The sequence below is a fragment of the Charadrius vociferus genome, unplaced genomic scaffold (assembly GCF_000708025.1).
Source record: "Charadrius vociferus isolate BGI_N301 unplaced genomic scaffold, ASM70802v2 scaffold559, whole genome shotgun sequence".
Lineage (NCBI taxonomy): Eukaryota > Metazoa > Chordata > Aves > Charadriiformes > Charadriidae > Charadrius > Charadrius vociferus.
In genome coordinates this window covers 254,069-266,828 of record NW_009650252.1, presented here as the reverse complement: position 1 = coordinate 266,828, position 12,760 = coordinate 254,069, and the positions used below count along the sequence as shown (strand labels likewise).

The 12,760-nt window shown below is 38.6% G+C and overlaps 1 protein-coding gene across 2 annotated transcripts in view; it reads right to left on the bottom strand.

The window, feature by feature from the left end:
* SEPT2 (septin 2) overlaps positions 1 to 10,479 on the bottom strand; it is an 18,047-nt gene extending 7,568 nt beyond the window's left edge. Inside the window, exons 1-6 of one of the 2 annotated variants that reach the window (XM_009893073.1) lie at positions 10,440 to 10,479; positions 8,568 to 8,688; positions 5,265 to 5,351; positions 4,455 to 4,578; positions 1,888 to 2,022; positions 1,538 to 1,655 (exon numbers count right to left, since the gene is read on the bottom strand). In XM_009893073.1, coding sequence (XP_009891375.1) covers positions 1,538 to 1,655; positions 1,888 to 2,022; positions 4,455 to 4,578; positions 5,265 to 5,351; positions 8,568 to 8,688; positions 10,440 to 10,448 — 594 coding nt within the window. In that variant the 5' untranslated portion in view covers positions 10,449 to 10,479. Of the gene's footprint in view, positions 1 to 1,537; positions 1,656 to 1,887; positions 2,023 to 4,454; positions 4,594 to 5,240; positions 5,352 to 8,567; positions 8,689 to 10,439 lie in introns of both variants that reach the window. The other variant, XM_009893072.1, reaches the window with a different exon arrangement.
* Positions 10,480 to 12,760: the final 2,281 nt, after the last annotated feature.

Genomic DNA, 12,760 nt, shown 5'->3' with positions numbered 1-12,760 from the left:
GCTTTCCTTTTGTTCTTGAGGTCCAGCCAAAGCTCTCTATTTAGCCAGGCTGGTCTTCTTCCCCGTCGGCTCATTTTTCGAGCCATGGGGATGGCCTTCTCCTGTGCTTCTAAGACTACCTGCTTGAAGTGAGACCAGCCTTCCTGGGCACCTTTGCCCTTCAAAACTGCCTCCCAAGGGACACTCTCAACCATGCTCCTGAACAGGCTAAAGTCTGCCCTTCGGAAGTCCAAGGTGGCAGTTCTGCTGGCTCCCCGCCTTGCTTCACCAAGAATTGAAAATTCTACCATTTCATGATCACTGAGCCCAAGACGACCTCCAACCTTTACATCCCCCACAAGACCTTCTCTGTTAACAAACAGTAGGTCCAGTAGGGCACTTCCCCTGGTTGATTCGTTTACCAGCTGTGTGAGGAAGTTGTCTTCCACACACTCCAGGAACCTCCGGGACTGATGCCTCTCAGCTGTGTAGTGTCCTTTGTGGATTACACATAAGAAAATGACCTTTTTTTAAACATTTGCAATTGTTTTTTTAAAATTGTAACACATTGACTCTGAAGCACCTAATTGCTTTGAACAGGCTAAAACTCCTTGCTCTTGTCTCTGAATTATTATTTGAAGGCTACGGATGGGAGTGTTAAAAAAAACGGAGCTACAGACATAACAAATACTGTTTTCTGTCTTCATGACTGCTAAGAATGGCATCTGAAGCTGGGATCCATTGGCCATAAACCCAAATTTTGCTCTTAAAAAAAACCCCAACAAACTGCATTTCTGCAGAATTCTAGCACAATATGTATATCAAACTAAAGTATACTCCTCAATGTTTATTGCAAGTGGGGTAAGATAACCATAAGGATTTTCAGAATATCTCAAAAAGTCATAGATAAAGTTTTCAATATAACAGCTAAGACTGGATCAAATGTGCCTTCTGACAAGTTAATTCTAACACTTTTTTTCTAAATTTCATAGTTGTTATTTACTCATTATGGTTTGTTGCGTATTTCCCCCCTCAGCAAATACAGCATCAAGTTCTGCGAGACTGAATGTGTTAAGGGGTCTTGCCTATGGAAAAAACAACTGGAAGGTATTAGAAGAGGGGAAGAAAAACAACCCCAAAATCAGAAAAATCTCTGAAAACCCTATTTTTCAATCATCAGACTAGGTAAAAAAATATATTGCACACTATAGATGCAGATACTGTCTCTGCTTTGTAACTGATTAAACAGATAAGGGAGCAATTACCATTAGCAAATGCATTTAAATATTTTTCCAAAGTTTCCAAATTCATTCATAATGTAATTGTAAATGTAGCCAATCTGACTTTTCACAGGCAACATTTTAGGGACAATTTCCCAGTTAATAATAAAAGAATTTACAAGATATCAAACTGCATATTAAAATAATGTTATACTGTGCATGAGACTATTTTTCTTGGCTAGGACAGTATAAGGTTGAATGAGAATGCCCTTCTCTTCAGCGACCATGCTGCTATAAACAAAGTACGACATTTTCCGGCAAGCTAGAAAAATACTTACTCTTTTCTTTAGTCTTTCTCGCTCTTTCAGAGAAAGTGTATCAGCTTTTGCAATCACTGGTACAATATTTACTTTGTTGTGTATGGCTTTCATAAACTCAACATCCAGAGGCTTAAGGCTAAAATTAAAATATGGAAAAAATTAAATGCATTATTATTATTATTATTTATTATTATTATTGCTATCTAGATCTCTCTCCCTACACAGAGAGAACACACCTGATTAATTCCAGCAGTTCTAGTAGTTCCTTAAGTAATGGCAATCTGATTTTGAAAATTGAAGTCAACAGGCACAAACCAACTCCCCGAAGTAAAATCATTTAAAAAATACAACGACGGAGAAACACCTACCCGTGACCAAATGGTGAAATGAAATAGAAGCAGCAATGAACCCGGTTATCTATGATGTGTCTCCTGTTCAAACCACTCTCATCATGTAGATATCGCTCAAACTGCTCATCAATGTAAGAGATTATGGTCTTAAAACTGTAAAACAAATATGGATTCAAGAAATCATGCTTGTTCCCAAATGGTCAATAATTTTAGTGATGTTTCAAAGGTAAAACACAAAGACATTCTGCTGATGAACCAACCTGCTGATGGACAAAAAGTACTTTACTGATGCTGTAAGACTGTAAGAGCACACATTTTAAAATTGTAATTGAATTCCTGAATAACAAACTACTATGATTTTTTTTTTTCAATTAAGATAAAATATAGATACATATAACATACATCTTCACTTCTACAGGAAATTTCTCTTGGGTTAGGTATTTATCTTTTGACTAGTATTAACTACACATGCTCAAGAGAATCTAAGCTTCTTGTTCCAAATTGATTTTAAATCATAGAATGGTTTGGGTTGGAAGGGACCGTTACAACATCACCCAGTCCAACCCCCCTGCCATAGGCAGGAACACCTCCCACTAGACCAGGTTACTCAAAGCCCCGTCCAACCTCACGAACACTTCCAAGAATGGGCTATCCACAGCTTCCCTGTGCAACCTGGGCCAGTGTCTCTCCACCCTCATTGTAAAAAGCTTCTTCCTTATGTCCAACCTAAGTCTACTCTCTCGCAGTTGCCCCTTGCCCTGTTACTTACTACAGGCCCTGGTAATAAGTCTTGACAGGCCTCAGTAAGGTCTCCCCGAAACCTTCTCTTCTCCAAGCTGAAGAGAGCCAACTCTCTTAGCCTTTCCTCATAAGAGAGGTGTTCCAGCCCTTGGACCATTTTTGTGGACCTCCTCTGGACCCGCTCCATGTCTGTCTTGTGCTGGGGGCCCCAGAGGTGAATGTAGGTCTCCCAAGAGCAGTGTAGAGGGGGCAAATCACCTCCCTTGACCTGCTGGCCACACTTCTTTTGATGCGGACAAAGATACAAATGGCTTTCAGGGATGCAAGCGCACATTGCCAGCTCATACTCAATTTTTCATCCACCAGTATCCCCAAATTCTTCTCTGCAGGGCTGCTCTCAATGCATTCATCTCCCAGTCTGTATTGATATTGAGGATTTCCCCAACCCACGTGCAGGACATTGTGCTTGGCCTTGTTGAACTTCATGAGGTTTGCATGGGCCCACTCCTCAAGCCTGCCAAGGTCCCTCTGGATGGCATCCCTCCCCTCTAGTGGATCAACTGCACCACTCAGCTTTATGTCATCTGCAAACTTGCTGAGGGGGAACTCAATTCCACTATGTCATTGATGAAGATATTAAATAGTATTGGTCCAAGTACGGACCCTCGAGGGACACCACTCCTTGTTGGTTTTCACTTAGACTTTGAACCATTGACTGTAACTCTTTGGACACAGCCATCCAGCCAACTCCTTACCCATCTAACAATCCGTCCATCAAACCAGTACCTCTCCAATTGAGACCCAAGAATGTTATGGGGGACCATATGAAAGCCCTTACAGAAGTCCAGGTAGATGACATCAGTAGCTCTCCCTTTATGCATTCTATTGTAGAAAGCCACCAGATTAGTCAGGCACAATTGCCCTTGCTGAAGCCATATTGGCTGTGTCTAATTACCTCCCGATCTTCCATATGATTCAACATATCTTCCAGGAGGATCTGTTCCACGATGTTGCCTGACATGGAGGTGAGGCTGACTGGTTGGTAGCTCCCCGGGTCCTCCTTCTTGCCCTCTTTAAAAATGGGCATGATGTTTCCCTTTTTCCAGTCACTGGGGACTTTGCCTGACTGCCATGACTTTTGAAATATGGTGGAGAGTGGCTTGGCAACTACATCTGCCATAGATAACCCAATGAGATGGGATGCATCTATGGATTTATCAAGTCACTCATCAAGTCCAAGTTCCTTAGGTCATCTTGAACCTGCTCTTCACTTACAATGGGAGGGATTTCATTTCCCCAGTCCCTGCCTTGAGGTTCAGGGGCTTGAGAGACGTGCAAAGAGGGATTGCCATTGAAAACTGACTGCCATTGATCTCAAGATTATTTCTCAGTACTTACTATAATGTAAATTTTTCAAAACACCCAAACAATCAAACCCAAAGATGATGAAAATGCAGAATCTGAGAATGCTCAAATGAATAAGATCTAAAGGTTGATTTTTACTTGCACTATAGACTAAATTAATTGCAATACTCTCAGAGTATTGTTGAATTTCTTGTGTCCCAATGGTTCCATCGCTTCCTGACTATAAAAAAGTCAAGGTCATTGGTCACTTAAAACTCTTCCAAACTTAATAAAGTTAACTAAGAAAAATAATATATCAAAATATCTGTGTCACAAAGTTTATTTGAAGTTGTGTGGAAGTTATTGATGCCTCTTTATTTTGAACTGCATATCATTATTAATATAGCCCCACTTCAGTTGCTTATTCCCTGCCCCCAGGACAAATATGAAATGGATGTCAGTCTTCATACATAGATCAATACATACTTCTGCGTACTTACCAGTCTCGACAATTGATAGCATCCCCATATCCTGGTGTATCTACAACTGTCAGACGTAGTTTCACACCCCTCTCTTCAATTTCAACTGTTGAGGCTTCAATCTGCACAGTGCGTTCAATCTTCTCTAAAATACAATAAACTTTATCTTTCAGAATACAATTTATAAGACTTTGTCATTTTGAGATATATATAATGTAGAAACTAAGGCAAAAGGGACTGAGAAAAAACTGTAGGTAATCAGCAATTTGGAGAACAATACTAAATTATATTTAATGGATTTTCTTCCTAAGGTATAAAGCGGTAAGTAATTGTGAACTAACATGATAAATTATTAAAGCAAGTCATTCAACAAGTAGCAAAGAGGGGAAAAAATAGCATCTTCCTCTATTTTCTTACAATATTCTCTTTTGTTGGTTTACTGTATGCCTTGGTTAACAGAATAAAAAAAGGACAAAGGACTGAAGAAGAAAAGCAGGTGAAGTTCACATTCAGTAAATATCAACCCAAACCAAGGGAATCAAGTTGCAAGTCCAAGCAGATACAAACAATGCATATGTTTAGAATTGCAAGGGATTAAAATTTAAAGAAAGTTTCTGACTGTTTTAGTTGATTGTTTATCTTGCTGTGACACAATGACATTTTTTTATGCAAAAGAAGGGATCAAGTTTCTAGGTGCCAATATGAATATACCGGAGGACTGAACAAAGACCCCAAATAAATCCCGGGTACAGAGGGAACCAATTCTATCAAACAGTTCAAGTATCAGGAAATACATTGTGAACAGACAAACTAGAACAAAGGTGTGTTTACCAGCAGCTCCTGGGATTATCCTTTCTGGGTAGAGATCTGTCAAAAAGAGGCTGTTTATTAATGTAGATTTTCCCAATCCAGATTCACCTGTAATTCAATATAAAGATAAATTCAACATATTTACATAATTAATTTCAACTGTATTCGGACAGTATCATCTGACTATACATTTTTTTCATGTTAAATGTAAATCTTTTAGTTGTGATTATAAAATTTACAGCTTATAATTTTGTATTAGAAAAGTTTGCACAAAAAGGCTGAATAACAATTTTTACATCTCAGCTTCATAATACACTCTCAGAGCTTTCACTGAGCTCTGTGAAATTTCCCATTTCATACCTCCTGATTTTTTAAGGCATGCTTTTCTGCTATCACTCCAGAATGTGAAAGATCATACACAGTGAGAAGCTAGATCTTGTCTAGGCTATATCATCAATTTAGAATGAAAAAGGCATTGCTAAACTTGTGCACAGCCAGGTATCAAAGTCCAATTTATTTCTGCTTTTTATGCTAGCATGCCAAACGAACCTAAGGGAAGAGGAATATGACATGGCCACCAAGCATACACAAAGAGCAATTTTTTCACTGACAAAATTTGGGATTACCAAATTGTACCATAACTATATTTTTGTTCTAGGGCTACTGCCTGAGCCATGAGGAAAGTTCAAAAGCCAACTAATTACCTAAAGATCAAGATCTTAATCAGAACAAATGCTCACAGCACAGAAAAGACTGGCAACTTGAAGTGCTCAGTACTTGAATTCAGTGAAGAAATCACTTTCTAGAATTTTGGTTTTATTTCAGGTGTTGATAGAATTAATTAAAAAAATCAGATGTTAAAAATGATGGGTCGCATGATTCCTCTGAGTAACACAGACTATTCTGCAACCATGGTCTAATAAAAATATCTCAACAAAAGAAAAAAAATAGATGGAATTATTTTTTAAATAAAGATTTGACTGGGAGCTGCCAGTTTTTAATGCCTTATAGAAATCATCTCTTAAGATCAGATTTTACCGGTGCAGCCTTCAGCAGTGAAAGAGATGTGCAGTCAGAGTAACTCAACAGTCACATGGCATCATTTCAGCAAAACAAAACACAAAAAAGTACAATATTAACCAGCAGCACAGTCCATATTTTCAGTCTGGGTAAATATTACATGTAATCCAAATCAGTTTTCATAGTTCCTGTCAAGGAATAATGAATAGTTATCCTAACTACTGGCCACAGCATTAGAATTTAGTAACTTTCAAATTAAATAACTGTTGAGATGAAGTCATAGCTTAATAATGAGAATTAACATGAAATTGTTAATAAATACAAGTGCTTAGGGTTTCTTTGGAAGCAACATAGCCAAGCAGCCAAATTGTTACAAACCCCAGCTGATATTTTCACAAACCACAATAAAAAATACCAGAAAAAACAATGCAAAGAATAAAAACCATTGATTAGGACTCTGTCAGTGCAGACAGCTTTTAAAGAAACATTCTCCTGCTCAGAAATTAAGAAGCACAGCAATTTAACAAAGAATAATATAGTTCAATACAGGCATTGTGATATAGCCCACAAGAGAACATACTCAAACCCCATGGATATTTCAAGAGAAAGAATTTGCATTCCAAACTGTTGAAATCATTAACAATTTCAAGCACAGTTTATTTTATCTTACATTGACTGCTTCCCTCTGCTAGTGTATCTTAAAATATGGCTCCAAATTTTCAATTAAATTACTTTTCTCCAAGTTCTCTTCGTGTAGTTTTCACTCATCCCTTAGAATACTGGCAGGCAACTACTGTAAAGTTAAATTTTACACTGACAGATGGGTGGGGTTAATTGCCTTTCTTTTACTCTGACACCATGCCATTTTCCTGCTATTTAATATTTTACAAGAGGCTAGAAACAACTGTTTGGTCTATATAATTTTACAAAGCTTTCTGCCAGAACTGTTTCACATAGCACTATTCGCTATGAATCTCAAAGAGATCTGGAAATTAAGTTTAGCTGCAGCAGAGAAAGCACATCTTTTGTTTCTCAGAACAGTTCAGATTTTTATGATCACTGAACAGTAAATTCTGAAGAGTTACAGTACACACCATAATGTGAAACACATGCTTATAGTTTAGCTTCACTCTTAGATTTTATAAGATAGACATTATGATATTATCCTAAGACAATCTAATGAAAGATACAGTAAACAACTAAGATAAAATACTAGGAAGACAAAAATATGGGCCACCTCTGTCCAACACTGAACTACAAAAGAGAGAAAGATGATAAAAGCAATGCTAGGGCTGTCATTTGGTGTAACTAATGAAAGGTGTAACAACTGGAGTCCAAAACAATTAAGAACTTAAACACCTCCTATCATGTACTGTGTCACCTCTCCTCCTCATTTCCACTGTGATGCCTCTTGGACAAATCTAACACACAAATGAGATCTCCTTCTTGTGACGCCAGGTAATAAAGAACCTAATTCTATTAGGGGACTTTTTGCAAAAGCCTATTTTAAAAGTGAGAATTACAGAGTTCAAACAACAAAACTCAGAAGTTACAGCTCCCAAGCAGTTTGACCAGGAGAGATACAGAAGACGCCCAAGCCTGATTTGGGAGCCTACTTAATTTGCAAAAATAATACTGACTTCTCAGAGGATCAAGGTATTTCTGCAGAAACACTAGATTTTTCTTTCCATTCCAGATGCCAGCACAGATTCTCAATGAAATATCAAATAGAATTAAACTTTAAATTACAACTGCTAACAGAAAATCAAGATCAATTTCAAAAGTAACAGCTCGCATCAAAAACAACTAATCCACTGCTCATTCTTCTCTTACGAGAGTATTTAGAAGGGAAAAGACCAGAGTTCAGATTCTTTTGATCTACAGAAGCATAAAGAGCATTTTAAATAGAATAGTCTCCTTAATACTATTCACTTAATCAAAACACACAAGCAAACAAAGATTGTATTCAAATGCAAAACCAGTTTTAAACTATATTTTAAATGGAATGCTTGAATCCTGTAAGACAGAAGGAGGAGAAGGAAGGAAGTAATGATCACTGGAGTGCGCAACAAAGTTTCTTCACTTCACCCACAAACTTATTAATGTATTCCAACATGGTTTGTAGTGTGGAAAACAACTGCTGCATGAATTAATAAACTGTGAAAGACAGTTAAATGCTACAGTACAGAAGAGCTTTCTGAGGCAAGCTGAAGCCTTACAATAGTGGAAGTAATATTCATTTTAATTCCAAATTCCCTATGAACAAATACTAATTTTGAGAAAGACCATAAAACATTTCCTTACCAACCACCATAAGAGTAAATTCAAACCCCTTTTTCACAGACTTCCGGTGAACCTGATTGGGAAGGTTTGCAAATCCAACATAGCCAGGAGTTTCTGGATTGGTAAACTGAGCAGGCTGTTGCTAAAAATAAAATTAAAATAAAATAAATAAATAAAAATAAAATAAAATAAGACAATAATAAGCAACTGCCCAAGACATGCTTTTTTGTGTAACAAACAGTTATTTCATGACATACAGACAGAAAACGACACAGGTGTTCCTACTATTCAACAGTTTCACAATGAAGTACAAACAACACATTTACCTAGAGTTTAAAAAAAAAAGTTTAATTTATTCTGCTATGCAGCCAAGACCACCTTAAGTAAAAAAGAAACAAACCCACAAACATTGATTTATCAATGTATGAAGTGCATTCACTAATCAAACACTTTTTAAACAGTGTCTTCACACACATTTCAAATAAAAAGCCTTGTGTCCAATGCTTATGGATTTAAATAAAAAGGCAACCATTTCCAACCTGTTTTTAGTACATCCAAATGAAACCAGTAAATGGCTAGTGAAGTGACAGCCATCTGCTGGAAGTCCTCCTTAGAGATGTTTTTTAAAGGATGGGGAGGGGGGCATCGGAGTTTACACAATAGTGTTTCAAATGACCACTGCTACAAATACTGCAGAGAAATCTCTAGATCTATTAGTTTCCCTTTTCAAACACATTACTCAAGTACCCTTTATCATTCATTTCACTCCACTAAGCTAATATGGATGTTTTATCCATTATACCACATGCAGGAGAACAAGAATTAGGTAAGTCCCAGCATGTCAATGATATTTTCAGTTACCACATGATTTTAACAGAGGATCAGTTGAGTCTATTAGTAAGTGAAAAAATTAAATCTGAGAACATCCTTTTCTTAAATGATTCTGCTCAAAACACAGTAGCAGAATGGAAGTTTCAGCGAAAATGCACCAGGAAGCTTGTATGCAACTCCATGACCAAAATTAAATTTTTCCAAGAGGGAAGGATTTAACAGTTAACTGCAGAGGTTTATACTTGTAGGAAACTATTTTAACATATGTTTTATGTGAAATGTGTTCACCCGATTCGTGTCAATATGGACCAATGCTAGGGCCGTGTGGTGAAATGTGACTTTCTGTCTTATATACTCTTGTATAACCGCAGGCCTAAGAGAAATGGAGTGGTGAATGTATATAGTTTTTGCTTTTTGTAAAACACATACTTATGTGTTGGTTTGGACCGGTTTTGCTGTTAACTGTATGGTGTCAAGCCATAAAAATCTAGAGTCATCCTAAGGGTGAGTCGAGGAAGGCCATGTGCATGCATGGAATCTGAAGTCATCCTAAGGGTGAGCCGAGGAAGGCGTGGAATCTGGGGTAATCCTGAAGGCGAGTGGAGGAAGACCACCAGATGGGAACCAAGAAGACCCCGAGGGCATGCGCAGAAAGAGGTAAGCCTACTCCTGGAATTTATTTGCATAGACCCACCTTTTCTATGAATGTGTATCAGCAGAAAGTATATAAACCAGAAACAGGAACTGTACGGTGTGCGTCTTGGTAGAGCAGAGGCTCCCGGTGCACCCAGCGCTGTTTGCTTGCATTTATTCATTTAATAAATTGTAAACTTAAATTGCAACCCGAATTTGGGACTAAGCCATTTATCACATTTTGTATCACTCAATCTTTCAATATTATTTCTTCTAAATGCGAATTGTCTCTTACTTATGACCCATACATTTAGCATACACATCACTATGAAACACAATGCAAGGTACACAGTCTACCCTTGCAGGTTAATATTTAAAATCAAATTATCTGCTTAACATTGTTACACTGGAAGACAGAAATGTTCTTACCTTGGACATTTTTGTGGACGGTCAGGAACAAATCTGGAAAAATAATAATATTTTTCAGTTTATTAAAAGTTATACGAGAAAAACAAAGAAAATAACCCACAAAGCAATATAACACACTGTAACACATGAAATTAGAAAAGAAGCATTCTTGATTGGATGTGCAGAGTTTGAAACACTGTCAGTTGCTTCACAGAGTACAAGTGTTTTACTCTTCAGTATTAACAAGTGGCTGAATTTTCAGCATGTTCCTATGAACACCATCGGGCTATAAATTCAAGCAATATGAACATGGGGTGCTAAAGGCACAAGATGTATGACAAACCATTTTGAAGCCTGAAAAGAAAAGTTCACATCCTTTCCGGAAACTAACTAAACCAAACACACCGCTTATAGACATCTTACTATTTACAGGAAACAGTTTTTTCAAAGCTCAAAAAACCAACTTGTGTATTATTTTTTTCTTTTTAAACCTCCTTCCCCTCAACATTTCCTTTAATGCCCAAGTGTTCTGTAAAGAGCTGACAGCTTCAAAATGAAACATTTTCTCCTCCTCTTTAGTCGGGATGCTTGCAAACTCGGTCATTTTCACTTCTGTTGCCAAGATAAGATGTTCACATGCAGCTGCATCACTTTGAGACGCAAAGCAGACAGGAAAAAAAAATAAACACCTCATCTAACACCTCCATGCAAAAAAGTCTCTTGACAAACAAAGACCTGTCAACAGAAGAGAACTTCTATCATGCTAACTTACATGAGTTCAAGAGATCATATAATTTGCTATGGCAATATAAAAACATCAGCATATGCTGTATCTTCAAGTGAGGAGTGCTTCAAGTTCCCCTTCTAGTCCCTCCCCTGGCTTGCCCTCTAACCAAAAAGGTATCTGTTCCCACTCACACAGCCCACATACCATGGCCACCTCGTATCTCGAGCTCACTCCCACTTTCACTCTACGGATTTGAAACTACTTATCACCGACTGATTCCTTCTGTCTTCCAAGCAGATTATTCTCAGTGAATTCAGCTTCATGTGAAACGACACTAAATTGTTTTCAAGCACCCTTCAGTCTGTCCCTCCCATCAAAAAGCAATCTTGAAGTCAAAGCAGCCTGCCAAGTGTCAGACAGACCGGAGCCCAACCTTTTTTCTGCTAGGCAGAAGGTGAAGTTGTTTTCAAACTTGTGATGCTTTCCAGCAGCTATGGCATTTGCTTCTCAAAGCTACTGTATATGTATATATATACAAGGGCAACCTCCTTTAGGTTTATTAAGATTAAAGTTTTTAGCTCATCATGATAACTTCACTGTTAACAGCTACAAAGCTGCTTTTTTCCCCCCCCTCACAATAAGGAAGAGGTCAGTTCTGAGGAAGGCTAAAAAGGGAGGGAGGATAAGAGTAAAGGTGCTAAAAATTGAAGCAATTTGGTGTTGTTTCACACGAAACTGAACTTGCTGACAAAAATCTGGCATCCTGATTACGCACACAGAATAAAAAATGGGTAACATGCTTCTCAAATGAAATTTCACCCTAAAAATAAAATCCAGTATCTGCAATGTCTGTATTTCACTCAATAAGCTGGTCTCTGACCTATGAAGTATTCAACTACTGAAGAGGTTATCTGAGAGACTTTTATCATCATGCAAGATTGCTCCGATAGCAACTCTTCCAAGAGTGTTTCCTGCCGAGTGATGTCATTGATCCCTGCTTAACCATTCTCCATGAGAGATTTTCAATGCCAAACAAAACTAGATCCTGCTAGAACACAGAAGAACATTCTTTTAATTGACAAGGCTTGTTTGTCACCCAGCTATTTGTCAGAAGCAGGCTAAGAGCGGACGAAAGTTTCTCACAGCTACCAAAAAACGAAGGAAAGCTATTTATGCAGTTGGCTGCAGTTACATTACGTTTTAATATATGGACCAAGCACAGAAATCTTTCAGGAAAGATCTTTCCCATAGCATTCCCTTCAGGGCAGCGGATGAGCGCTCCCACGCAGGCAGGAGCACGCAGTCTCGGAGCAGTCCAGATTTTCCTCTGAAGCTGATCGATCATGTTTCCTCACCCTCCGATTTCAACAACCCGGCTGGAGTTTTCTACGACAGCGTCTCCTGAAGCGTGGCATGCAAACGGCACCGGCTCACCCCCTCTGGAAAGAGGGAACCGCATCTCCGAGGCCCTCCCGTCAGGCGTTCAGGACGCCCAGGCGACCACAAGGCCCCGCGCTCGGCGGGGGCAGGCAGGGCGCTACCGCCCCTCCCCGACATCCCGAAGCTGCCGCCGGCCGCCGCCCCCATCGGCCCGCTTCCCCCTCACCATCGCCCC